Source organism: Wyeomyia smithii, chromosome 3, assembly GCF_029784165.1.
Source record: "Wyeomyia smithii strain HCP4-BCI-WySm-NY-G18 chromosome 3, ASM2978416v1, whole genome shotgun sequence".
Classification (NCBI taxonomy): domain Eukaryota; kingdom Metazoa; phylum Arthropoda; class Insecta; order Diptera; family Culicidae; genus Wyeomyia; species Wyeomyia smithii.
Genome location: NC_073696.1, coordinates 220,677,289 through 220,703,178, shown reverse-complemented (window position 1 = coordinate 220,703,178; position 25,890 = coordinate 220,677,289). Strand labels below are relative to the sequence as shown.

At 41.8% G+C, this 25,890-nt stretch overlaps 1 protein-coding gene across 2 annotated transcripts in view; it reads left to right on the top strand.

Annotated features, from left to right (window-relative positions):
- LOC129727563 (myotubularin-related protein 9) overlaps positions 1 to 25,890 on the top strand; it is a 95,138-nt gene that overhangs the window by 9,016 nt on the left and 60,232 nt on the right. Inside the window, exon 5 of one of the 2 annotated variants that reach the window (XM_055685501.1) lies at positions 14,423 to 15,290. The exons of the other annotated variant lie outside the window; for it this stretch is intronic. Coding sequence (XP_055541476.1) covers positions 14,423 to 14,532 — 110 coding nt within the window. The 3' untranslated portion in view covers positions 14,533 to 15,290. Of the gene's footprint in view, positions 1 to 14,422; positions 15,291 to 25,890 lie in introns of those variants that run through there. 2 annotated transcript variants of the gene reach the window in all.

Below are 25,890 nucleotides of genomic sequence, written 5' to 3'. Positions count from 1 at the left end.
AAAGGAAATATAATTTATTAAGTAAGAATAACTTACCGCTAGCATACCTTCTATTTTCTTTCTTGCTTGTCCTTAAGCCACTCTATGGCTTTTTCATTCTATAAAAGCGAAAGCTCTAATGGATTGGGTTACCCTTTAAACTTTACAAGTGTATCTTAGCCCGATAATTTCTGAAATCTTCGCTTTTAACATCGGGGCGGATCAATGGGGAAAAGCGGATCACCAGGTGCGCTGGTCCGTCACACGTCTACCTGTTGCTAGTGTTTTGAAAAGATAAGAAGGGCTTTGACGTACTCAATCATTCTGGGCTAGTGAACGTTGATTGTTGAAAATTTATTCGCGGCGGACTATGTAGGACTTTCTGCTTTTGCAATTACCATCTGGCCTCAACCATTTGGGTTGCTAGTAAGAATGCAAGCCAAAATACTTTACTGTTAGAGTAGTCGACATTCTGGTCGGGCTCCAAGCGAGTAATGATATCTTTATTATTATTATTATTATTATTGATTTTATTGAGGTTTTAACATAGGAGTCATTCACCTCCTTACACAAATTTACATTTTTAGTTTATCACAAAAAATCTTAATATCTATATCTTTTTATATAAAAAAATCTTAATATCTATATCTTTATATCTATATCTTTTTATAAAGGTCAGTGTCTTTAAGGTATTTTATTAAGTTTTTTTCGTTAGGCAGTGACAAAGCTTCTTCCAAAATATTGGGAATGTTGTTGTTAAATCGTTCGGTATCAAAAGCTCTACAGTCAGTTATGATATGGTGGATGGTAAGGGGGGAGCCACAAGTAATACAATTAGGGGGATTAGTTTTATCTAGTCTATAACTGTGGGTAAGGATGACACCCCGTTAAGCATACAGACGCGAGGCATACGGACGCGAGGCATAGTACCCTAGGCATAATGGACGGCAGGCATACGGACACGAGGCATATGGACGCGAGGCCGAATGGATGCGAGGCCGAATGGACGCGAGGCCGAATGGACGCGAGGCCGAATGGACGCGAGGCCGAATGGACGCGAGGCCGAATGGACGCGAGACCGAATGGACACGAGGCCGAATGGACGCAAGGCCGAATGGACGCGAGGCCGAATGGATGCGAGGCCGAATGGATACATGGCCGAATGGATACAAGGCCGAATGGACACAAGGCTAAGGGGAAGACATGCGAAATATTTTATTATCGTCATCATCATCACAGACCTCTTTCAAAAACATGTATTTCGTTTTAAAGTGACATTTGGAAAGCAATACACTCGCGGCCTTCGGCCGACTCGCTGTTCGAGCGAATGCTGTCCTTACTCGCTACCGCTCGTTCGGACTTAACTAAGGGAAGAAAACTCTGTTTGAGTAGACCTAGCAAACCAGTAGATCAGTCGTTTGGGTGCGAGAGGCCGCCGCTTCCGACGGCGGGTCGGCGGCCGGCTCGGACTGCGGAAACCACGGCGGCTTAGTGCCGCCTTGTTTCCTTGCCCTCGATTATGCGTCTTCGCCGCATGATTTCAAGAAAAGTATTATACCCAACTCAAACTCTTTAGGAATATATTTACACCTGAACTACATAATTGGATCTCATGCGATCGTACAACATCGCATTCGGCCTCGCGTTCATTCGGCCTAACGTCCATTCGGCCTCGCGTCCATTCGGCCTCGCGTCCATTCGGCCTCGCGTCCATTCGGCCTCGCGTCCATTCGGCCTCGCGTCCATTCGGCCTTGTGTCCATTCGGCCTCGCGTCCGTTATGCCTTGTGGCAATATGCCTCGTATCCATTATGCCTCACATCCATTATGCCTCGCGTCTGTATGCCTAGCATACTATGCCTAACATCCATATGCCTAGCGTCCATATGCCTCATGTCCCGTCCCCGTGGGTAAGGCGTGTGTGGCCAATACGTAAGCGGGTTAAAATACGGCAAACAGCCGGGATTTTATTGTCGGGCCAACAAAGAGTTGACAGTTTTAACCTTCTTAGACTACATGAAGTGTTTTTAAACCATTCGATATCCCAAGAGTCCCTTATTCTGTTTCTAGCCCATCTTGAGACATCAATAGCGGGGAGAGGAAGTAAATCAACCGGTTTTTCTCGACCTGAACCGGCAAGCTTGTCAGCAACTTCATTGCCATTAATTCCAGAGTGTCCGGGAACCCAGCAGAGAGTGACTTTATTACTAATGGACGTTAGTTCAGTTTTAGTTAGCCAAGGATGGGAGGATGAATCAGAATTTAAAGTCTGCAGGCAACTGGCTGAATCGCTGAATATGACAGTTTTTTTATTGGGGTCTAGGGATATTTCGGAGGCTTTCATTAGGGCGAAGGCCTCGGCACTGTAGATGCTAGAGATAGAGGGGAGAGAGGAACTTATATTCAAGTTTAAGGATTCTGAAAATATACCATAACCAACCTTGCCGTCGGCTACAGATCCGTCAGTATATATGTGGTGGTAGTTCTGATATTTGTCGGAAACTAATTGATGGAAGTGCTGTTGAACTATGGAAGGAGTGTAACCTGCTTTTAAAGTGTTGAGAAGAGAGAGGTCTATGGAAGGGGAGGGTTGGTTCCAAGGTCGGTTTTTAGTTCTAGGTAATATAGCAATCGGTGGAAGATTAGAGCGGGTTGTAGATTGGAAAAGTTGTAAAGTTCTATTTACCAGAGGAACGTCGCTTTGACCGGTAATGCTCAACCATCGAATGGATTTCCTGACAAGGCAAAAAAGAAGATAGTATTTGAAAGGCAGTTGACCACATTCTGCCATGATAGCAGATGTAGGGCTAGTGACGAAAGCACCTGAAGTAGAACGAATGGCGCGATTGTACAGCGGAAGGAGTCTTCCTAATACTGATTCACCTCCTCTACTGTAGAGTCCAACTCCATAGAAGATTTTAGGAAGCAGCCAAGCATTTACGAGTTTGAGCATAGTGGACCTATGGGCATAGGATCGAAATCCAATTATCTTGATGACCCGCATTTTATTGATGGTATCTTTTCTAACAGCATTAGCATGTTCTTTAAAATTGAGACGTCTATCAATTTATATAGATATTTTCAATATCTCGAATTTTGAGAGTTGGTTTACTAGGGATAATTACTTGATTAAGTTTAATATCTCGAAGCTTACTTATACCTTTTCTATTGGAACTAATGTGAAGCAGCTGGGATTTTTCGGGAGAGATGGTAAAACCTATTTCATCAGCCCAATGAGCTACGGTGTTAACCGCAGATTGTAGTCTATTACGGGCTTAGGATTTGAAAGGGTTGAAGGAAAGTAACAAAATATCATCGGCAAAAACAAAGATATGGATGTTGTTAGGGATGATTTCAAAAAGAGACTGCATACAAATGAGGAAAAGAGTAGGGGATAGTACTGAACCTTGGGGAATACCATTTTCTTGTAGTCTGGTTTCGGATTGTGTGTTTCCAATGAGTACCTTAAACTTCCTGTTTTCCAGGAAATTTCGAATGAAGAGACCCATGCGGCCTTTAATGCCCCATTCTTCCAAGGATTTCAACATAGTGTAACGCCATGTACGATCGAAAGCTTTCGACAAGTCGAGCGAGGCACAATCACCATGATGGCCCCGTTGAAGGTGACTCTCAATAAGATCTTCCAGCTCAGTGAAATAATCATCGGTTCCTTTGTCTGGGCGAAAAGCAAACTGTCTGCTATCGAGAAGGTCTCTGGAAATGAGTTCTTTCAAGAGACGCCGGTTTACCATCTTCTCAAGTACTTTTCCAATACAGTTAACTAGGGTGATGGGTCTATAACTATCAGCCTCACTTCGATCTTTTCCAGGTTTAGGAATAGGAATCACTAGACCAATTTTCCAATCAGGAGGGATTTTCCCTTTGTCCCATATGTCGTTGTACAGAGATAAAAGAATTATTTTACCAGAGTGAGGTAGATTTTTAAGGAGAGGGTATCCGATGTCGTCAGGTCCTGACGATGAGCCGTTTACTCTGCGTAGAGCCCATTCAAGTTCCGAAAAACTAAAATCTATATTGAATGGAAGGTCTAAGTTTGTTTCAAAACAAGGAGGTGAGGATTCTGATAATTTTTTCTTGGTTATAAACTTATGTTTGTAATTAGAGGACGAAGAAGCAAAAGCAAAATGATTAGCTAAATGTTCAGAAATAGAAGAAGGATCATCGGAGATCTGGTTATTAATTTTGATTTTAATGGGAGCTTTGTTACGGTTGCCACTGAGACGATTTACTCTATCCCATAATTCCTTGGAAGTAGTTTCTGGGTTTATTGCCGATATAAAGTTTTTCCAGCTATCAGACTTAGCCCTAGAAATTGCCTCTCTAGCAGCTCCTCTGGCTATTTTGAACTCTTCTAATTTCAAGGATTTCTGACGGTCTTCTTTGGGAGTCTTTTGAAGAGCTCTTAACTTTTTTCGACGTAGTTTGATGGCCTTTTCAACTTCAGGGTTCCACCAATGCACTGACCTCTTCCCGGGTTTGCCACTGGTTCTGGGGATATGACTTCGAGCTACTTCAAGTATGGTAGAAGTGAAAGATTCAGGAGAGGAGGGGGGATTATTAGGTAAGCGAATGATTATTTCACGTTGAAAATTAGACCAATCGGCCAACTCATATTTCCACCTCGGGCGAGCTGCAGAGATAGGACAGGGACGATTGAGAGTGACTATGATAGGTACATGATCGCTACCACAAGAATCATCGTGAACTTTCCATGATAATCGGTTTAATAGGCTCCAAGATACGACAGACAGATCTAATGCAGATGTGTTGCCATTAGAAGGGTTAATGCGTGTAGGGCTACCATCATTTAAAAGAATGGGATTTTGTTCCTGAAAGAAAACTTCGAGCATTTTTCCTCTGTGGTCATCTCTGTGCCCACCCCATGAAGTGGAGTGAGCATTAAAATCACCCAACTGGATGGTAGTGGTTGAGATTTGGTCTTAAAGTACACGAAGCTCTTTTCTAAGCCGATGAGTATTAATTGAACTAAGAAGATAGATTGAGATTATTGTAACTTTGATGGGAAAGTCAATTTCAACTGCTATTGCTTGGAGTGGAGTGGAGATAGACAATTTGCGGTGAGGGAATTCTGAGTTAACAGCTATTGCAACACCATTTATATTTGGATTGCTTGAGTTTTCGTGGATGTAAAGGGTATAACCTTTGATGTAGTTAGAAGGAAATTTAGACTTAGGAGATAAGGTTTCTTGTAAGGCAATAATGAGAGGGTTATATTGAGAAATTAATAATTGTAGTTCAGCGAGTCTTCCTTTTAAACCAAATAAGTTCCTTTGTATTGCAAGATTTGTTAAAGTGGCAGGTGGGTTGGTTGAGTATCGATTAGTGGTTTGATTTGAAGGGTAGTTTAAAAGATGAGTCAGTGGAGAAGAGATAATCGGGATTGGAAAAACTGTCAACTTCAACGGTCATTTGTTCCGATGATTTTTTAACTAAAGGGGGAATGATTTCAGTGGTAGGGTGTCTTTTGTGGGCAGTTTTAGAGTTTGATACCGGAAGTAAATTCACTTTGGAAGAAGTGTCACTTACCTTTACTGTCTTAGCTGTTTGCAGACTAGAGTCAGTGTCCATCTCGTCTTCGATGTCCTGGTCGGTTCCCTCAATCACAATCTTCTCCTTCTGTTGTTTCTTCTGCTTCTTGTCTTTTTTAGTCTGCTCGAGTTCCTTAATTCTACTGGTTAGGTTGGCCACGGTATCCATCAGCTTCTGGATCATGTCGTCCTTCTGTTTGATCAGGTCTGCTACTGCATTGTTACCGTTGATTTTCAGTCGCTGTTGAACTTTGCTCACTTCGGCGTAAGATCCTGCCCCTGCGTTGAATTGCTTGACGGCTTCTTTGTAGTCGATTCCTTTCGTCATTCTGATTCTGGTGATTTCTTTTTCGGCTAGGTAGATTGGGCATTTCCTGCTGGAAGGTCCATGTTCTCCTTTGCAATTAATGCAGTAGGGCTTATTCTTGCATTCCTCATCAAAGTCATGCACTTTCGAACAGTTTCGGCATCGAGCGGCAGCTTTGCAACGATTTTTAGTATGTCCATATTTGTAACATGTGAAACAAATCGTCGGCTCAGGAATAAACACTCGAGTTTTAATTCTCAGTGGACCAACCTTGATGACTTCCGGGATGGTGGTGCCCTCGATAGTTAGGACCACCGTAGGGAGGTTTTGTTTCTTTCCTTCTACGAGCCCAGTGAATCGTTTGGCAGCAATAACTCCTTGGCTTTTAAACTCTTCTACTAATTCAGTTTCGCTCATCTTTACGATTTCACGACAGGTAATAACACAGCGTCTCTTATTGAGTGTTGGGTGTAAAATCACAGAGACGGCCACGCTCGGTTGTCCCACATCTTGTTTCAGTTCTTTTAATGCAAGAAGTTTTCGCACTTGTTCCGGGTTTCGCACTCGCAATACAAATTTTTTTCCATCATTCTCCGTAGTTGCTCCTTCAATCTCACCAACGCAGGCTTCCAGACATTTTCCGACAAAGAAGAGGTTTAGTTCCGCTCCGTCGTCAGCTTCCAGTTGCAGAATGTTAAGTTGACCAAATTTATTATTATACATCCACTGAGGCACAGTTCCAATCTCAGGATATTGGCTACCTGGATCCCATCCAGAGCAGCACGCCGCCGCCGCCATCAGTTGTGTTCTCTTTTTGCACTTCCTAATCGCTGTATGTAGTCTGTTACTTTTCTATTCGAGAAATATACAGCGACGGTTGACAAAATCACAAAATATTGTAGGTAAATGCTACACTAGCAAAATAACTTTGACGAACAATCCGAAAAACAAGCCTGTATCGCTTGAATGCCAAGCATCGACTGACTGATGATGATATCTTTATTAATATCCAGATTTCCTTTTATAGCTTAAACATAGGTAAACATTGATATTTATTTCTGCGACAACTGAGGTGACGAGTGCGAACGCATTCTTTTGCATTATTATTTTGGTGATGGGTTTTTCGATAATAAATAAACATTATTGCTATGCGCATGGGTCGCGCTGTGTGCTGAGTTGGTAGGTAGACAAATTATAGGGCCAGAAGGTGTGGTCCGTAGAGAATTCCGTTTGTTGTTGTTTATCTGTTTTATCGTTGCGTTAATGACTGATTCATACTACACTAGCTATTCGATTATTTGTACATTTGCAGTCTTCTCACTTATTCCGGGTAAGCAATTTCCGTTGTCTACATTACCCAATCTCATTTTCTAATAGCATAGCTAGAATCCTGAGGGCGGCAGTCTTTCTCTCCGTCTGGGTGGCATAATTTCTAGAAATTGCGTCTGTGTTGTCTCAGAAAAGTGTCCTTGTTATCTTGTATGTTTTATCTTGTAAGAGATCTGATGGAGATTGTTGTAACTGTAATTCAATAAATAATAACTTAATTTAATAAACAACACGAGAAGGAGATCTATTTTGTGATCACCACGAGCTGTTTATGTCTCACGGCCTTTGCGCATGCTGCGCGTTCGTTCGTGCACAGTTGAGACTTGTCTTTTATTATTGTAGTTCCTTTGATTGTTTCAATTCTCATCGTCCCGAGTGGGGGTGCTTTAGTTTTTGTATCGTTACTATGTCCATTTTCATATTTTATTTTCACAGCTCTCGATGTTTTTTTTTTTAATTTTCACCTTCTCATCTTCCCAATGTATTTTTGTGTTTTTAAGTTCTTCATCGCCCCAAGCTGTTCTTGTAGCTTTGAATTTGTCGGTTGTTTCCTCACAACATTTCCTTATTTGCCTCTCATCCAAGGGACCGTGTCAAGGTTCAGTTTCTGCTCCACTCGAGCTCAACCTCACCCGCTAAAAAGCATTCTAGCTCTGAACTCATAGGATTGAAACTTTCAGACGATTCACTACGAGCCGATCTACATCATCATCTTTTGTAAACGGATTGAAATGTTCGGTCGATATCGCCGAAGGCAATCGAATTTAATTCCATTCCAGCCATCGATCCCTTCTCTTCCACCTTTTGTCCGCTTTGGTAAATTTTTCTCGAGATGTGTCGACACTTTCGCTCCCTTCCACATCGGAAGCGCACCCAATTTTCCACTTACCAGCTTCGTCAAATTTTCGGGCAGTAATGTGACATTCGCCTTACTTTGATGGTTAGAATCGTAATATTCCAACGCGGACTATACACTCTGCCCTACTCTGTCTTTGTAAAGGAGGCTATAATAGAGCTATACTTACTCGTAATTTCCTCTAGCCGTATATCCAGGTTCTGATTTGCCTGGTTACAGTGGATGGAACTAATTAATGGCTTCAGCTCACCGCAAGTCGCCCGGAACCTTTCGGCCGCATCTATAATAAAATGCTTTCCACTGCGATGCTGCCGAGTGAAATCGCTATCTTCAGTCTGTACATTCCTTTCACTGCCATGGTGTCCGAAAGCTTACTAATTTCGGCTTTTTATAACTCCCGTGTGCACAGCCATTCATAAAACTACAACCAATCTGTAAATTTAACTCGAGAAGGAAGAAAACTGGGAGATTATTGGTGTATTCCGCGAGAGACAATTACCCCTCGCGGAGCCAGTGCCTTTCTCTGTTACCCTAATGGCCTCTCTCGGACTATCTCTATTTTAGAACATTACTTAACCTAATCTCTGGGAACGGCGCTCTGTAAACAACCGCCAACAGCCCGGTAACTCATCCTCGTTCGCGCGTCGACGAGTGGGTGACTTTTCGCAGTTTTTGTCACCCAAGCAAAGCGGAAGACTTAACTACAAATGTAAGCAAGTTCTGACCTACTTTTATGATACGGCTGATGGCCGTGTTCTAGCGGTCTCTGATGGCCTCATTCTTTCCGGGTTCTAAATATGCCACCTAATGTGACCCTGCAGGCATGTTGTCAAGAACGCGGGATGCCGTCGAATCTTTCGCCGGCGTTTTAAAGGAATGTCTACTCTGCTGATATACTTACCAATGATAGAGTAATCTCCATTCGGTAACTCTCCCTCACAACCCTTCGATGGGTTATATTTGAGTTCTCGGTTTTTATCTCCTGCGATCTTACAGCGCCCAGTGCGAAGATCAATCTGTGAAATTTATAGGAGGAAAGAGGTTTTAACCCTACTAGGGACTTCTTTTTGGGAAATCCCTGTACGCGCAGTCGGCGCGGAATTAATCACTCAGCGTTTGGGTAGACTAACTATCATTCTTTATTTTTACAAAAGCTTAAACACTAACCTACAGGTAACTCAGAGCGAGAGGTTTTCTCCACTCTCTGTTTACCATTTACCTTACTAAGGCTGCGCGAAGTTCTATGCCACCAATTGCAGAATCAGTTGATACATTCTTACATAGCATGTTGACAAAGCTGTTCGCGGTTCTCTGTCAAGGTAACCTTTAAAGTCCAAATATAAGCTTTTATCACAAGACTCGTGACGGAGCAATAAGAATAAGAAGAAAGCTTAGTGTATAAAAGGAGGGTTCTCATCATGATATTTTCATTCAAAGTTTATACGTTGTACTATACATATCGGAATAAAAGTTTAAGATTATTCGCGTCTTTTCCTTCCTACTTAACGCTCCAAGCTGCAATCAATGGTCTTTTTCAAGACCAGAAGAGTTTTGCTAATTTTCTGCGGTTAGAGCATTCTTCCTCCAGTTAGGTCCTATCTATCGAAGGTAAGCGTATAGTCTAGGAGAGACCAGTTCCGTTGACCAAAGCAGAGGTGAATCAACCGAGGGGAGAAACACGCTGAAAAATGAACTAGTAAGCAACACTTTTGAGTCTAGAAATAGATTACTTTTGTTTATTCAAATGTTGGGTCAATACAAAGCAATTATCAAGTGAACCAGATTCTAACAGGACGCGATACCGGCAAGAGGGATCCCGTGAACCACCTTGATGTCGGAGATCCATCCGTCGCCTCGGTAGAAGTATCGCCGGACGCGGCGCCAAAAGCTGGTACGAGTCCGGACCTGCCGGATTTCGGCGTCCCAGCTGAAGTTTTTATCGATGAGCTCGGTGTCCTCAGCGGTGGCTGAGTCAGGACCCATCGGGCTGCATGCCAATGACAGAGTTCGGCCACAAACTGGGGCAGAGAAAGGATTCCGCTGTATAGAGCCGTGCAGAGGCACCAGAGGACGGGTGCTCCTTAGACCGCTTTCGATGGCAATAGTGTCTCGCCCAGACACTCCTGTGGGAGGTTCCCCGCGGCCACCTGGAGTTCGATCCAGTTAGTTGGACCGGCATACCAGCGGGGTATAAGGAGACTCGACATCACGGAGACCATGATGAATGCTGGAAGAAAAAGGAAAACAAAAGAAAAACAAACATGAGTATTACACAATAACGGTAAGGGAGTCTTATGCCCGAACCGCACCATCATACTTAGGAGCGGGAATCCCGCGCTCTGCCTACCTGTGAGTGCGCGTACATCACACCGCTCGGTAGGTTCTCGTGGTTCTTCGTTTTCGCCCTAGTTAAACACAGCAAAAGGCTGTGTACTAGTTCGCATAATATCTGTTTGCTTTCTATCACCTGGTAGAAGACCCGTTCTTTTCCGGGTTCTAGCTACGTCAAAGTGTCGGTACTCTGTAGGGTAATATGGGAGGAATTATGGGTGGCGTTAAATCCGCCCCCACTTCGATATAATGTGAGTCTTTTTGAAGACTTATATGGGAGGTTTTACGATAAGGTGTGTAATGTGTTGTTTCTGTGGCAGAATCATGAGCTGTCTGTCTAGACTTGTTTAAGTAGATAGGTATTCTAGTCCGCACTCATCCAGGAATTAGCGTAAACTTGATAATGGACCTTGCTTTTTAACTGCTTTACCTTGAATGTTTCTACATTGCTTATGAGTTCCTGGGTGTCTATTGATCAAAGTGAAGATATCATCGAAGTGGGATATTTTTTAAAAAAGGACGAAGTAAAACTGATTAATCAAAACTATTTAACTTAATTCTACCTGCCTATGGAACGCATAATGCTACCTCAGCGATCGCGCTATTGAACACTAAATATGATTAATAAATAAAAAATGTGTCAGTGCTCGGTGCTCAAGTGCAGTGACGATTCTGACGATAACTGCATCCCCTTTGAGTGTTGAACCTCCTGGTTTAATAATCTTTTGACTGTGCAAATGTACTGCTGCTGGTTCGGGCTGATTTTTTCCTCCGCTGGATATTTTGATTGAAGTTTTTTCTGCTTTGATTTGAATGCCAGAACTAAGATTGCCAATGTGGTAAGAGAAATTCCTCCGCATGTTGACCATGAGGCGTAACTCGCTGTTAGTTTTAGGTGTTCCAGCTTCTTGATGTTTTGCAGATGTAACTTGTTGACCTCTTCTATGTCTTAAGATTTATATGTGTTTAATCTGGTGATATTTAAGTTCATTGAAGGTGTGAATATTGCATGGTCTGTTACTTGGACAACACTGTTTGTAAATGAGAAATTCTAGAAAAATAAAGAGCAATTTGTGTAGGTTATAAGACACGTGATTAGCGATACCGCACGTATTGGATAGCGTTCTATTTGCATCATTAACCAACATTGTCGTTGGTCCCATTTCTACTATTGGTAGATGCCTTGTTACTATTTCGTAAGAACATTTTCCTAACTTGTCTCTGACGATTTTACTTAGACATAAGTCTGCTGAAATGCCTTTTATGTCGGTGGTTTTGCAAACCGTCCAAGCGTTAGGATTTTTGCATGATCCTGTTTTTAAAAGAGTGTTTCATTCTGCATTAGATACAATTTTCCTAAGACTGTGAGCTGTTCTGAGTTGTGAACGATGGCTTCTAAATTGAGTAGTTGAAATGAGGTTTTGCTGTAGTTTGTAGTTTGTATTATCATACTTGTATTTCCAAAGTTTACCTAGCGACTCCCATCTTCTACTTCTGGTCTTGGGTTTCAATTTGCTGAATGTACGATGAAGTTTTTCAATTTTACTCTTTATTAGTGGACCTAAGATGCTTTGGTCTTTCAAAATAGCTTGTGATTGAATGTCTAAACTGGCTTTTGTTGTTTAGATTTGGTTTATGTCTATTCTATGGATTATTCTGATATAACTATTGCTTATTCTTGCTTGTCCCAATGGAATTATTGCTAAAAGGTTTCTGTTTAGGTCATGTATTCGTACGTCTGGTCGTACTATTGCTGCCCATAGGCAGAGTCTGCAAGTAAATAATGTTGGGCGAAGTTTAGTTGTCAGAGTTTTTTAATATGTTTTTTATTGGTTTTGATGTCATGTGTGTCGGTAACGGTTTTGTCCGTTTGCGCTTGAATTTCGATTCGTCGATATCTGTGTCCTCTTGGTCCCTCGACAGTGTCAGATTTTCAACTTTCCTTCTATTCGCCAAGTACATCTCCAACAGGGTGCTGTGAAAACGTACCACAATTCCGTTGCTGTTGCTGCTATTTTGATTGTTTGATTCGCAAGAAACTGTTTGAATTTTGCATTATTAAAGCTTGTTGCCTGATCACAAGTAATTTGCTTGGGGAGTCAATTAATGGATCCGAAATAAAGTTGTTGCGTGAAATAATCTTTCCTATAGTTGAAATAGTCAATTCTATTATACTTATATTTATTTTGTAAATAATCTTTGTGGTACCTTCGATAAGTTTTGATCGTCCTATTTCTATGGTAGCTATTGAAGATTGGTTCAGGTTGTGGATTTGCAACGATGGGAAGTAATATATAAATTGCTAGGATACGCATCATAGGCGTAGCGGGACAACGCCTAGATCCTTGGTCCTATTTGATTTTTGCTTTCTGGTGAGCGTTTTCGCTTCCTAAGCCGCAAGTCGTCAGAGTTGGTCCGCGATGGCACTGAGTCCGGACTTAGAAAAATGCTAAACTTTGCTTCGTGTTGAAAAGACACTTTTACTTTTACCAAAAGGTCCCGCGTTCGGGCGCCAGTTAAGACATCATCGAAGTATGATACTTTTGAAAAAAAAAAAAAGGAACCGAATGATTCAGGAGTTAAAGTTAAACTGATTTATTAAAATTATTTCAACTTTATTCTACCTGTTTATGAAACGCATAATGCTAACTCAGCATTCGCACGGAAGTACGATTGCGCAATTGAACACTAAATATGATTAGTTGACAAAAAATGTATCACTGCTCGGTGCTCAGGTGTGCTTCCGTGTAGTGATGATTCCACCGACAACTTCGATAAACACTTCGGTTTTAAGTATGGATATAAATTTGGAACATTTATCCGACCATGCTTCCGTTTTCTGCGCGAGAAAGCTTTAGACATGTTTACAATTGCACCGCAAGGTCGCCAAGGCTACGACTGTTTCCTGCCTGGGTGTGCAAAACCCTGATAATTCGAAAGCGTTGCATCACCCCTTCCTTAATTAATTTTGAGATAACCTGTATGAGTTTACACTAGGATTGATTAGTTGGAATAATAATCTGACACGTTTGAGACGACTATAAAGGAGCCGTCAGGAGAAAGAAGACGAAGGAGGAAACGATCCCGCCGTTGTCACCAATATACAAGGTGTAGAACCTCACCGAAACCCTGATAATCGCAATAATTACAGTCACAGGTTACCGTACGTGTGGTCAAACGACCTCACGGAATACTTGCTGGAACGGGAATAATTCTATTAACTACTTAAACCTTACGTTTTACCTACAGTAAAACCGGCGAGAAACGATTTTCGCTTACAATTTCACAGCCTGTATTATTTACTCTTAAGCCATCTTATGGCCTCATTCTATATATAGCTTCGTAACTAAGAGAACTAAAAGCGGCGATTAACTAGTACTCTCGATCTCTGAACACCCCTAGACCACTTGCGCACGTAATCGTACTGACCTACTTTTTATTGTTTGTTTTTTACCGTACAGTGCCTATTAACCGTGAGGGTTTCATTCACACTTTTTGAAAAATATTTTCACCGATACTTCAGCAACGCTTTCCTGAAGGATTGGAGAAAATATGCTTCATGAAGTATGTTTTGTTATGAAAAAAAAAAACTTTCAAGTGAAAAGTGAGCAGTGAAAGGCTCCCTCACGGTGAATGGGCACTTTACGGTACATGTACATAGACAAATCCTACCAGAAATCGTAGTCAAAGTGTACCATGGATGTTTAATCAGAACTATTTAAAAATGTCTCTGTTATTTTAATATTACTAAATTACATTGATTTGATAAAACGATTAAAAAATTGTTGATTTTCTCAAAAGAATTAAAACAATTATACAAATATTTCGGTAACCTCAATTTCTTCAAATGTTTAAATATTTCTCAATTCCTAAACATTGTCAAAATGAACATGCTTTTACAAAACTATACCAGAAAAGACTACCGCTGTGTTTGAAAAGTCATCATAATTTAAAGAATCACGATTAACCACGTACTATAAAGTCTATATATTTCTACTTATGTTGTTACTCTAGAAAACAAATGCACAATTCTAATCATTTCTCTTATCAGTTTCAGACCTCGCAACGGACCAGACCAAACTGACTGACCGAATATTACTTCGGACTACTCGATTGCTCGACTCGTACTTGGACCCTGCCAGCCAGCGTGATTTCTATTAAATATGTTGCAACAAGCAGCGACCAAAGCCGGCAACCAACTGCCCGCTCTTTTGTTTCAACTTTTGTCTTTCACGGTTTTTTTTCTGTGATAAAATGTTTTGTCTTTGCATACACTAAATTGCACTGATTTAATTAAATGCTAACTATATCCAAGGGACTTCCTTACCCGTTTATCTCAGCTAGAAGATGGTCCATGCGGTCCGTATACTGCATATTTCCTCAGAAGGGGGATGGTCGTGTAGGTAGCGGCGTGGAAGATGACCCAGTGCTACCAGCAACTTTATTATTAATTATTAATTTGAAGGTTATGAATATGATGCGATATAAAAACGAGATCGTTATTATCTATATTTCCGGTGATTCTCTTGATTCCACTTCCGACGAAGTTTAGCAGTCCTCGCTTAAATCTTCTTATTGGCAACATTTCTAGAACTAAACTGCGAGAACGGCGACGCTTCGTTTTTAGCAGTTCTGTAATTTCGGTGAGATATCCTATTACCTCAGTTCTTTTGATATTCATGAGTAGCTTTTCGAAAATAGGTTCGTAGCGGTCGAGATCAATAACATGAAAAATTTTATGTTGACCTATTTTCAAAAAACCTCTACCGTCTTGGTGTATGAAAACACCTGGATTGAAATTGAGATTGGTTAGTTGTATAGTTTGAGCAGCAATGTTAGCAATAAAAAGAAAAGCGATGAATGCTGTTAAAGCTGCTGTTTGTGTCCTCATCTGAAATAAAAAGAAGAGCTATGTTAGATATTTTGATAATTTATTTCCGAATACGTCGTAGTTTTGTTTTGTGTAATGTGCGATTATTGTTATCAATGTAATTTTGGTTTTTGTCTTGGGTGACATGCACGGGTGCAAATTGATCTTTCGTCTTAGCTCTAATGCATTGGTTACGATTGTATACGGTTTCGCCGGGCTCCAATATAGGAGGGGTTTCTATGCTTTTATTGTGGTAATGGTGCTGTTGAGTTTGTGTTTTGCTAATTTGCAATACTACTTTATCATACAATTTATTTCTAAGTTGTATGAGAGCATCTTTATCTAGCGGTCTTTCTTGACCATCTTTAATGCCGAAAAATATTTCTCTAGGCTTAAGATTTGTCGAACTGTGTAGGCTGTTGTCATACAGCGAGCACGCTATTGAAAATATTTCTTCGGAAGGTAAATCATCATATTTTTGTTTGTTGCACCGGAATATTTCGCTAAGTGTAGAGTGGAACCTTTCGACTAGGCCATCACTTTGGCTGTGATTTGAGGGTGTGAAATATTGTTCGTTCAATAGTCCTCTGATCTCTATTGATTTAAGAGCCAGCTCTTCGTTGTCAGAGACGATCAACTTTGGGGCGCCAAGAGTTGAAATATATTTGAGAATTGCCTTTCGTAGGTCTGGGATAGATCTTGATTTGATTGGGATGAGAGAAGCGAATCTGGATAGTTTGTCTATTATTGGGAGGAATAAATTTGGTTGCGATATGTAAATGTCCATGTGGACAATGTCTAACGGTTGTTTGGAGTTTCACCTAGCGGAATTTTATATGGCTTCCTTTCATATTTTGATTTATTGAATATCTTGCACGTTATGACAAATTTTCTAATTTTTTGTTTCATTTTTGGGAAGAAGTACTGTCTAGAAATTTCGGTTTTGTTTTCACGAATTCCCCTATGTGCTAGTTCGTGAGTTTCCTCTCGTTGTAGTTACCTCTACAATGTCATCTTGCTCTTCTGCTGTTTTCAGGTCGATTGAAAGTTTTTGCGTAATTTTAATTTTGAATATTTTACACCTTCGGTTTATTTCATTAAGCATTTTTTCTGCATGCGCCGCTGTGATGTCCGTAGGTGCGTCGAGAAGCGAGGATATTTTATTTTTGATTTCTGTGGCCCTGGCATTTTTGTTGCTTGCGGCAATAGAAATGTTATGTTTGATAGAAATTAGGGTTTTTTCTATTTCCTCGAGCAAGTCGACGTGGGTCTTGCTGAGTGTTTGATAATTTGTCAGCAATTTATGGTTTGTTTCAATCGATTTGCCAATATTTTCTGTAATGTTTTTAAGTTGCGCTGTTAATGCCTTCAGGTTGAGTTCGGTCTCGAATCTCTCCTGACAGTCCTGGCATAGCGGCAGCATGAAGGTGCGAAGGATTTCCTCGTGGTTCCTCTGAGCACCCATGCACGCAGCATGGAAAGTGCGGTTGCAAGTTCCATGACAACGCCAGAGGAAGTGGCTGTCGCTTTGGGCACAGTTAATTATTCCACACTTCATTGAACTATTTCACTGTTTCACTCGCGTCGTAAATAAGTAAACGTAGCACGAGCATGAAAAAAAAACTACGTGAAAAGCTGATGTGCGTTTATCGCGTGGTCGGTTAAAAAATGTTTATAGAGAAAAAGTTAAATAATAAAAATGTGTGCTAGAGCGCAGCAAATGCGCGTCCGAACTCTACGACGGTTCGACGTGAAAAAAAGGCTCCCCTTGTGGTATTTTGTCAGCAAAGTGCTGTATATGAAATAAAAACGCCTCCAACTCATCCGTTGAGCCCCTGTACTCCGGGATGCACTGGATCGCTCGATCGAGTGGAAACTCCGCCATATTTCTTTCCCTCAACTTTCGTCCGATTAAGAGACTGCTCTTGCAGAAAACTCTCTTCAGGTTTCCAATATGATTTGCAAAACTAGACGTATCCTGTGTTTGCGCTTTGTTGATTAGAAGGCTGTCTTTCACGACTTCCTCCTCTAGTTTATCTAATTGTTTTAACACGCTTGAACAATTTTTGGGCGTTCCGTTGTGCTTCCCCTCTTCTGGCTCCCGAGTTTCTACAAGGGTTGATGAAAGAGGTGGTTCTTCAAATTCTACCGACTGCTCTAGGTCGGCGACCTGATCTTCTGAGACTCCTGATGTCTCGAACTCCAGGCAATTTTCCGAAAACCTCCTACTCTTATTTGGTTCCGGGACAATCGCCGAATTATTAAGAATTTTCAGAGCCAGACACACTTTTGATTTAACAAGTGTGTACTGATCTGTTAATCTATTCCAATGCTCGGGTGTCAAGCTGGAATTTTCGTATTTCTCTAAGATTTCGGAGAAATCGTTCAGAGCATCGCTTAGTAACTTTCTTCTACTAGCGACCGCCGCTCGTGTTCTTGTGTAGAGGGCGCTGCGAGCCCCCTACCGGGATCTTGTGATAAGAATCGTGATGAGAAAACACGCACAAGATTTCCGTACGTATGGTCGGACGGACCACACGGAATCTCTTATACTAAACGCTTGTGGCTTACATGAGAACTTACGGCTAACCCTAGAGTGTATTTCGCGAGAGACAATTTTCCCCTCGCGAAATCACTACCTATCCTTATTACCCTAATAGCCTTTTCTCGGCCAGTCTCTATTTTAGAACACTTAATCTAAGTCTACTGAGAGTGGGGCGCCGTGCGCTCGTCACTCTACCTTGTTTACAAACAATTTTCGGTAACTCACTTCTCGCGCGTCGATAACTCATCGACCGACCCATCAAGTATCCAACCTCGGACTATGTTTTGTTTTTATATAGTTTGCTTACGGGTGTCGGTTTTCGTCACCCAAGCCAAGCGGAACACTAGGCCTCAACAGTAAGCAAGCTCTGACCTACTTTCGCGCACAGCTGAAGGCTGCGCCAACGTCGAAAAGAATGCGGTAGGAAACCGGCTTCTTTTCGGGGTTCTAAGTATGTCACCTAATGTGACGGAACCCTGTAGGCATCTACGGGACACGTGGGGGTCGTTACATCTGCCCCGCCTTCGATGATAGAGCTCCCGTGAAGCGGCGAGCTCTACCGGTAAGTATCGCGGGTTGGCTACTTTTACATACATATATGAGTGGTGTTCGAAATTGCATGAATTAACATTATCGGGCGTCACAATTCTTCATAATAAAATACCATAACGTTCGCTCGCTTGCTGCGCTGCTTGGTTGCCGTATTTGGACCTGGGGGGGAGTGTCCGGCAGTGGAGGTATTCATCGCCTGGTGATGTCGTCATCTGTGTAGTCGGTTGAATACCTGAAGCGCCGTGCGCGCCGTCATAGTGGAGGCTCGCCCGGTCCGCCGCGTTCGAGTTTGTGTTTGTGTGAATTCCTTCTTTGGCGGGGGTTCCGCCCTGCTTTTGCCGCGTTTGCTTTCCTACTTGCGCACCCTCCATCCTTCGCATGCAGCTGGGTGCCTGGTTGATGCTCTTTTACGTTGGGTTGCTCCTGCTATATTATTACGAGGTTCAGTAACTTTAGGTAAATCTTACTTGGCGTAAATTCAAAACTTAGCCGGTCAATTCTTTGGAGCAGTAGGGTGTCAGCTGATTTCATTGGCTTGACCTACTTTTGTCCCGGGGTGCTGTACCTTGCATTGTTTTGCTTGCAATGTTTCCAGTTGTTTTGTCCGTTTGTTTGATGTGTAATGCAAACATGAATTTTGCAATTCAATGGGGTCGGCCAGGATGTTGTCCCTTTGATTTCCGTTGATGATTTTACGTCGATTGGCAATCTCCCCATGAAGTTTTCTTAGGAAGTTTTCTGATGCGTAACCGATGCTGTCTCGAGTTTGAGCTAAACCAGATCGATAACTAATATCTGGTATAATATCTGGTAAGCTCTCGCCCATTTTTTTTTTGTTGTTGTCTAAGATATGTGTTGAATTGGCGGCTTCGCCGCGTTCGCGATTCCTCCTTGGTCTAGAAACTGGAGGCTGGTGGTTGTTCTCTCTTCGATACTGCTCGAAATACCTCGCCCGCCATCGACTCCCACCACCCGGTCTCCCCTTAGCGCCAACTGCTGTCTTCTGGCGACTCGGTGGCATCTCCTCGTGGTCTGTAGAGTCCGCAATCGTTAATTCGCTAATCTCGTCGTTTGGCTGCTTGGTGTCTTTTTTTTTATCTTACGTGCTAACCCTGCTAAGCAAGTGGTGCATATATTTTTTTTGCTAATAATTCATCAATTCTTTTTTTTGTTTTCTTGCTTTTTTCCACTTGCTATCTAAACTTATTGTTCACTCGCGTACGGGCTTCTTACATCCTATCATCTACCCTACGCTTCTCTTACAATCTAGGCCCGTATATAGTTCCGGTAAAAATGTCTTCCCCTACTAAAGCGTATAAATTTGTTTTTTTTTTGTTTATTCGTATTCCTCGGGTACTAATCGGCCGGACGAATCATACAAAGCAAAGCCACCCGATTTACAATCATAATATTCTCTCCTTGTTTTTTTTTCATCATCACTTTAAACTTCCAATATTTTGATGTTTTTTCCTTCTTGTCTATTGGTTTAATTTGACTCTCGGTCTCTTTATAATTTTTTCCTTCTTTTAACAGTTGTTCTCCGCATAAATTGTTCTTAATTTCAAAAAAAAAAAATAACCTGCTAGGTCCCGGTTACATGCTTCTTTATCTCCATGTTGTACCTTTAAATATCTTCTTCAACCTTCTCAGATCTTTCTTCATCTGATAGTGTACGTTTCTCCTCACATAATAGTTGTTTTTTTTTATCTAATTGTTTTTGTTTCATAGTCTTTTAATTGAAAATCTGTCATATCATATATATACCATTTTCTCATCGGACTTATAAAAGTCGGTCTAGTAGGTTTTCTAAATCCGATTTCAACCCTTTGCTTCATTTTTTTTCTTATTCAACTCCCCCCTCTCCTTAAAATTTTTTTGCTGCCTCGTCTGTCCTGTGTCATCCGTCATACTTACATTACTTACACTTCACCTTAGTATGCAGTTGCCTACATAATACCTCTCCCCCTTCCGTCCGAAGGTGCGACCGCCTGCTTTAGAGATTTCTGATATATAAGAAGGTTAGAATAAAAGTGGGAAAAATCTCACACACGCATTCATTCTGGGTTCGTTACTCCCTTGTCGTTTTCATCCATTCGGCATTCACCTCAATCATTCCGGGATAACGACTCCCATTGTGTTCAATCACTCGGCCTTAATTAAAGTTAGAATAGTCTGGTAGGTTTAGCCCTCTTTTCCGAAAAAATCGCTCCTGCTGTCATAAGTCATCTTCTCCGCATTAACCGTCATTTTTGTCATCTAAACTTTTCACTATTTTTAATTGCGCTTCTTGTTACTTCCCGTTCGTCTTTTATAGAGCCATTGGCCATTTCCTTTTACGTCTGCCTTGCACTTGCGAGGTCATCTGCACTTTATCTATTTATCCCATGTTTAAATTTGCATTTTATATTAAAAAAATGCTCCGTGTTTATTACCCACTTTTTTTTTGCATAATCACACAATAGGTCATTTTTTTTTTGGCTGTAAACTTCCGTCTTATGTTATCCTGTGGGACTGCCTAAATTTCTGCCGGGGACCTTTGGTCGTGTTTTCCACTTGTGTTCGCTCCATCCTGGTGCCCCGCGCCTCCGTCGCTGCTCCGCGGTGGAGCTCTTTCCGTCCCGTATCTTGTTCCTCGCATTCGTTCACCCATGCTATCTCGTACGTGTTGATCTGTCGCCTGCGTATCGGTGGTGACCCCGGTATCGCAGCCTTGCACCTCCTGCCCGGTCATCTCCCGCGGCGCTATTTTTTCCTGATTAAAATTGTCCAGCCTGCTTATGTCTCGTTTGCTTAGTTCCTGCGTCGCCCTAGCGGGTCCGCATTCCTAAACTCTGCTCGCTTCTCCGGTACATTCTCAATTATGGTACTGCGTGCACAGCAGGCCACCCTGCCTTTGCAAAGGTATACGGCAAGTATAAAAGCTGTCACAGTACCCATCACAACCGGTATGCTCGTCCACAGGTTTACCAGTGGGGCATATACTAAATTTGATAGTTTTGGGACGTCCGATTTCACGTCTTCCACGTCGATTCCCAAGTCAAACAATTTCTTCAGGTCCACATATGTTTAGACCCTCTCGCTGCCCTTCCAACTCGGGAGCGCGCCCGGGTTATTGGGCACCGGCACCGCCACATTGTCCGGTAACAACGTGACATTTGTGACACTCTGGTGGCTGGAGTCATAATATTCTAGTCTTACTACCTCGCTGGAGACTACCATGTGCGGTGTAAGATTGATGATCCCCGAACCGAACAATGTCTCCTGCGTAATGTTACCCTCGATTTCAATCGTGATATTTGTTCCCGCCGACGCTAAATACTTCCGTCAGCAGCGCTCTTGTTGCGCAATGCGTTGCTGCATTTTCAAAGATTATTTCGGCCACACACCCCCGGTGCTTGTGTAGATTCCTCTTTGGCCTTTCGATGTCGCATACTGCACCCTCACTGAGGGTTGTACAGGCTGCGTACTCCGCAGTGGACATTATAAACCCCCATGGAGTATCATCTTTGGATATTACGATGCACTGTGGTCCAGAAATGAAAAAAGGTGGTCAAAATTCATTTTCTCATAAACGTTACATTTTAGAGCAATATTGTCTTCGGGAAAGTTTTAGAGTGTAAAAGATCCTTCTTTGGACATCAACAGATCCGTGATTAATCCCCCTACAAGTGAGATAAAAAAAATATTTTCTCTAAAAATCAATATTTTTTATCGCCGTCTTTGGCAAAGTTTTCCAAAATAACATAACAAAAAACTTTTCTGAAGACACTAGGTAGCTATTTCTCAATCTTACTGAGCTATCTGATTATGTTCAATGATGGTTAAAAAAACAAAGGTTTTTGCCGTTAAAATTCATATTTTATACCACTATACTTCTGATTTTCTTACTGAACTTTCAAAACAACATCAGACCTTTATTTTTTATATGTTACAGCAGGCTTTATTTGATGATAATTAGGTTTCTTTCAATTTTTCGTGCCAAAAAATTCACTTTTGACAAGTAATTTTTGATTTTCTGCCGTTTCCCAACACATCCCACGGCAATTTTACCACTTATTGAATTGTCCATGTGCTCTGCACACACGGCAGTTAAAATTTCTTGCAGAAATTTGCAGAAACTTATAAAATCATGAAACAAAACAACTTCAACGTGAGTTCATTTAAGTCATGTTGATCAATATCGGATCTTTGTTGCGAAAAACATAGCAAGCTTTGCATTTTTACCTTCTGATGCATCTTTTGAAGTATTTTCAATGCATGTAAACAATAACCAATTATTATTGTTGCCTACTAAAGATGAATAATATGAGCGGTACACCTATTCGGGAATATTCGAGCTGAAGTTTGAATTTTCAAAAACCACGTGTTTACATACATCGAGTATACTTCAAAAGATGCATCAAAGGTAAAAATGCAAAGCTTGCTTTGTTTTTTGCAACAAAGATCCACTATTGATCAACATGACTTAAATGAACTCACGTTAAAGTTGTTTTGTTTTCATGATTTTAAAAGTTTCTGCAAATTTCTGCAAGAAATTTTAACTGCCGTGTGTGCAGAGCACATGGACAATTCAATTGGTGATAATCTTGCCGTGGGATGTGTTGGGAAACGGCAGCAAATCGAAAATTACTTGTCAAAAGTAAATTTTTTGGCAGGAAAAATTGAAAGAAACCTAATTATCATCAAATAAAATCTGCTGTTACATATAAAAAATAAAGGTCTGATGTTGTTTTAAAAGTTCAGTAAGAATATCAGAGGTATAGTGGTATAAAATATGAATTTTAACGGCAAAAACCTTTGTTTTTTTAACCATCATTGAACATAATCAGATAGCTCAGTAAGATTGAGAAATAGCTACCTAGTGTCTTCAGCAAAGTTTTTTGTTATGTTATTTTGGAAAACTTTGCCAAAGACGGCGATAAAATATATTGATTTTTAGAGAAAATATTTTTTTTATCTCACTTGTAGGGAGATTAATCACGGATCTGTTGATGTCTAAAGAAGGATCTTTTTTTACTCTAAAACTTTCCCGAAGACAGTATTGCTCTAAAATGTAACGTTTATGAGAAAATGACTTTTGACCACCTTTTTTCATTTCTGGACCACAGTGCGATGTCCTCTTCAATGTGCGATACCAGTATCGTTGTGTTCACTAGACGTGGCAAGATCGCTACCCTCCGCGTCGTGTACCCCACCGTCTCCACCAGCGGTAGGGCTATTTCTAATTCAATCGCTTTGGTGCTTACAAGCCTGCGCTTAAACTCCGCTCCGTTCAAAGATTCCACGACTATTCGACCGTGTCGATCGTGTGGGAATGAAATCCCTTTTAACGTCCCCTCGAGTGCGCTTAATTGGCCTAGCAACACACTTGTGCTAAACAATTTCTTCAGGATCTCGCCGCCCGAAGTGCGGTGAGTCAATACAGCAATGATTCCGTCTAGCTTCCGCTCTCGACTCCTACCCAAGTTGTCCAGCCAAAACCCCATTTCCAGCAGTGTTGCTTCCAGCACCACCATCCGACGGAAGTGGTTGGTGAAATTGGTATTTTGTTCCATTTTGGTTTCCATTTCCTCAAATTCTCTATGCATTGTTAGCATGTTCGTGTCCATATTCAAATCAGACGTGTTTACAAATTCGTACGTGGCTCCCATCACATCTGTCTGGTGCCCCATCGTTCGCCTCAGGTCCTCTTCATTCGACCTGAGTCTATCTAAGTCGTAGTCCAGCCTCGATCTGTCTGCAGAATCCATGGCTCCTAACGCGGACCATACACTCCGCCCTACTCTGTCTCTGTCAAAATAGTCTAGGATAAACGTATTCTTACTTGTAATTTCCCCCAACTGCACATCCAGGTTCCGATTTGCCTGGGAGCAGTGGATGGAGACAATCAATGATCCCAGCTCTCTACAAGTCGCCCGGAATCTCTCTGCAGCCTCTATAATAAACTTACTTTCTTCGGCGACGCTGCTTACCGAGATTGCTATCCCCAGCCTGCAAACCCCCTTCACTACCATGGTGTCCGGTAACCTGCTTAATTCGATTTCCATGTCCTCCGCGTGAAGCTCGTCGAAACCAATTCGGCCAAGCAGGACGCTAGCCAGCAAGAAGAAGAGATACGCCAGTCCTGCGACGTCGCACGATGGTGGACACTCCTCTGGGGCCCACGTCATCGAGGCGCGTCCCATCCGGATGATCACGCCGGGCATAGTCCAGGGGAAACGCCTCACCGCAGGCGCCGCAGGATGAGTTGATGATGCTCATGATGAAAAAATAGGAAGTGTCTTTGAATGCAGGTAACCTACGGGAGTAGTTGGGAAAAAAAACCACCGCTGTCACCAATATGTAGAAGGGCGCTGCGAGCCCCCTACCGGGATCTTGTGATAAGGATCGTGATAAGAAAACACGCACAAGATTTCCGTACGTATGGTCGGACGGACCACACGGAATCTTTTATACTTAACGATTGAATTGTGGCTTACATGAGAACTTACGGCTAACCCTAGAGTGTATTTCGCGAGAGACAATTTTCCCCTCGCGAAATCACTACCTATCCTTATTACCCTAATGGCCTTTTCTTGGCCTGTCTCTATTTTAGAACACTTCATCTAAGTCTACTGAGAGTGGGGCGCCATGCGCTCGTCACTCTACCTTGTTTACAAACAATTTTCGGTAACTCACTTCTCGCGCGTCGATGAGTTACCGACCCATCAAGTATCCAACCTCGGACTTTGTTTTGTTTTTATATAATTTGCTTACGGGTGTCGGTTTTCGTCACCCAAGCCAAGCGGAAGACTTGGCTTCAATAGTAAGCAAGCTCTGACCTACTTTCGCGCACAGCTGAAGGCTGCGCCAACGTCGAAAAGAATGCAGTAGGAAACCGGCCTCTTTTCTGGGTTCTAAGTATGTCACCTAATATGACGGAACCCTGTAGGCATCTACGGGACGCGTGGGGGCCGTTACACTTGGTCTATTTATATTGTTGCTAAGATTATGATACTCTTGGCAAACATAATCTTCCATCTACTTTAATCTTGACATTGATGAGAGCCCCAATTATCAAGCATTACTTTCATCTTTTTCCTCGCTCCTGCTTCCGCTTGTAGTACAACAAACGATCTTATCCACCCCAAATGCCGTCGGTAAACCGGAGACGAGAAAACCAAAGAAAAAAAAATCCCGACTTCGTAACGTGAACCGAAATTGCGTTACGTGCCGATGGTTCTTTATGCTGACGTTACTTCTGTTATCACCCGATTCAATTCCCTATTTTTGTAATTATAATATTCATTTTTTTCCGAAACGACTGCTGCTATAATCAGCGTCTGTGTAATTTATTGTGAAAATATTTCTGTTACTGTCATATTGTCTAAGCGCATCGCGCTGTCTCTCGACCCATTCTAGGCCCTTTATTCTATTTTCTATTCCCGAGATATGATTACGCTCATGGTAGTAATCCTCTAAGTCATCTAGCAGCTTTTCTAACTTCAATGCTCGTTTACCTTGAGCAGCTTCTTTCAATGCGGTGTCACACAAACCCGCCATAAAATGTAAT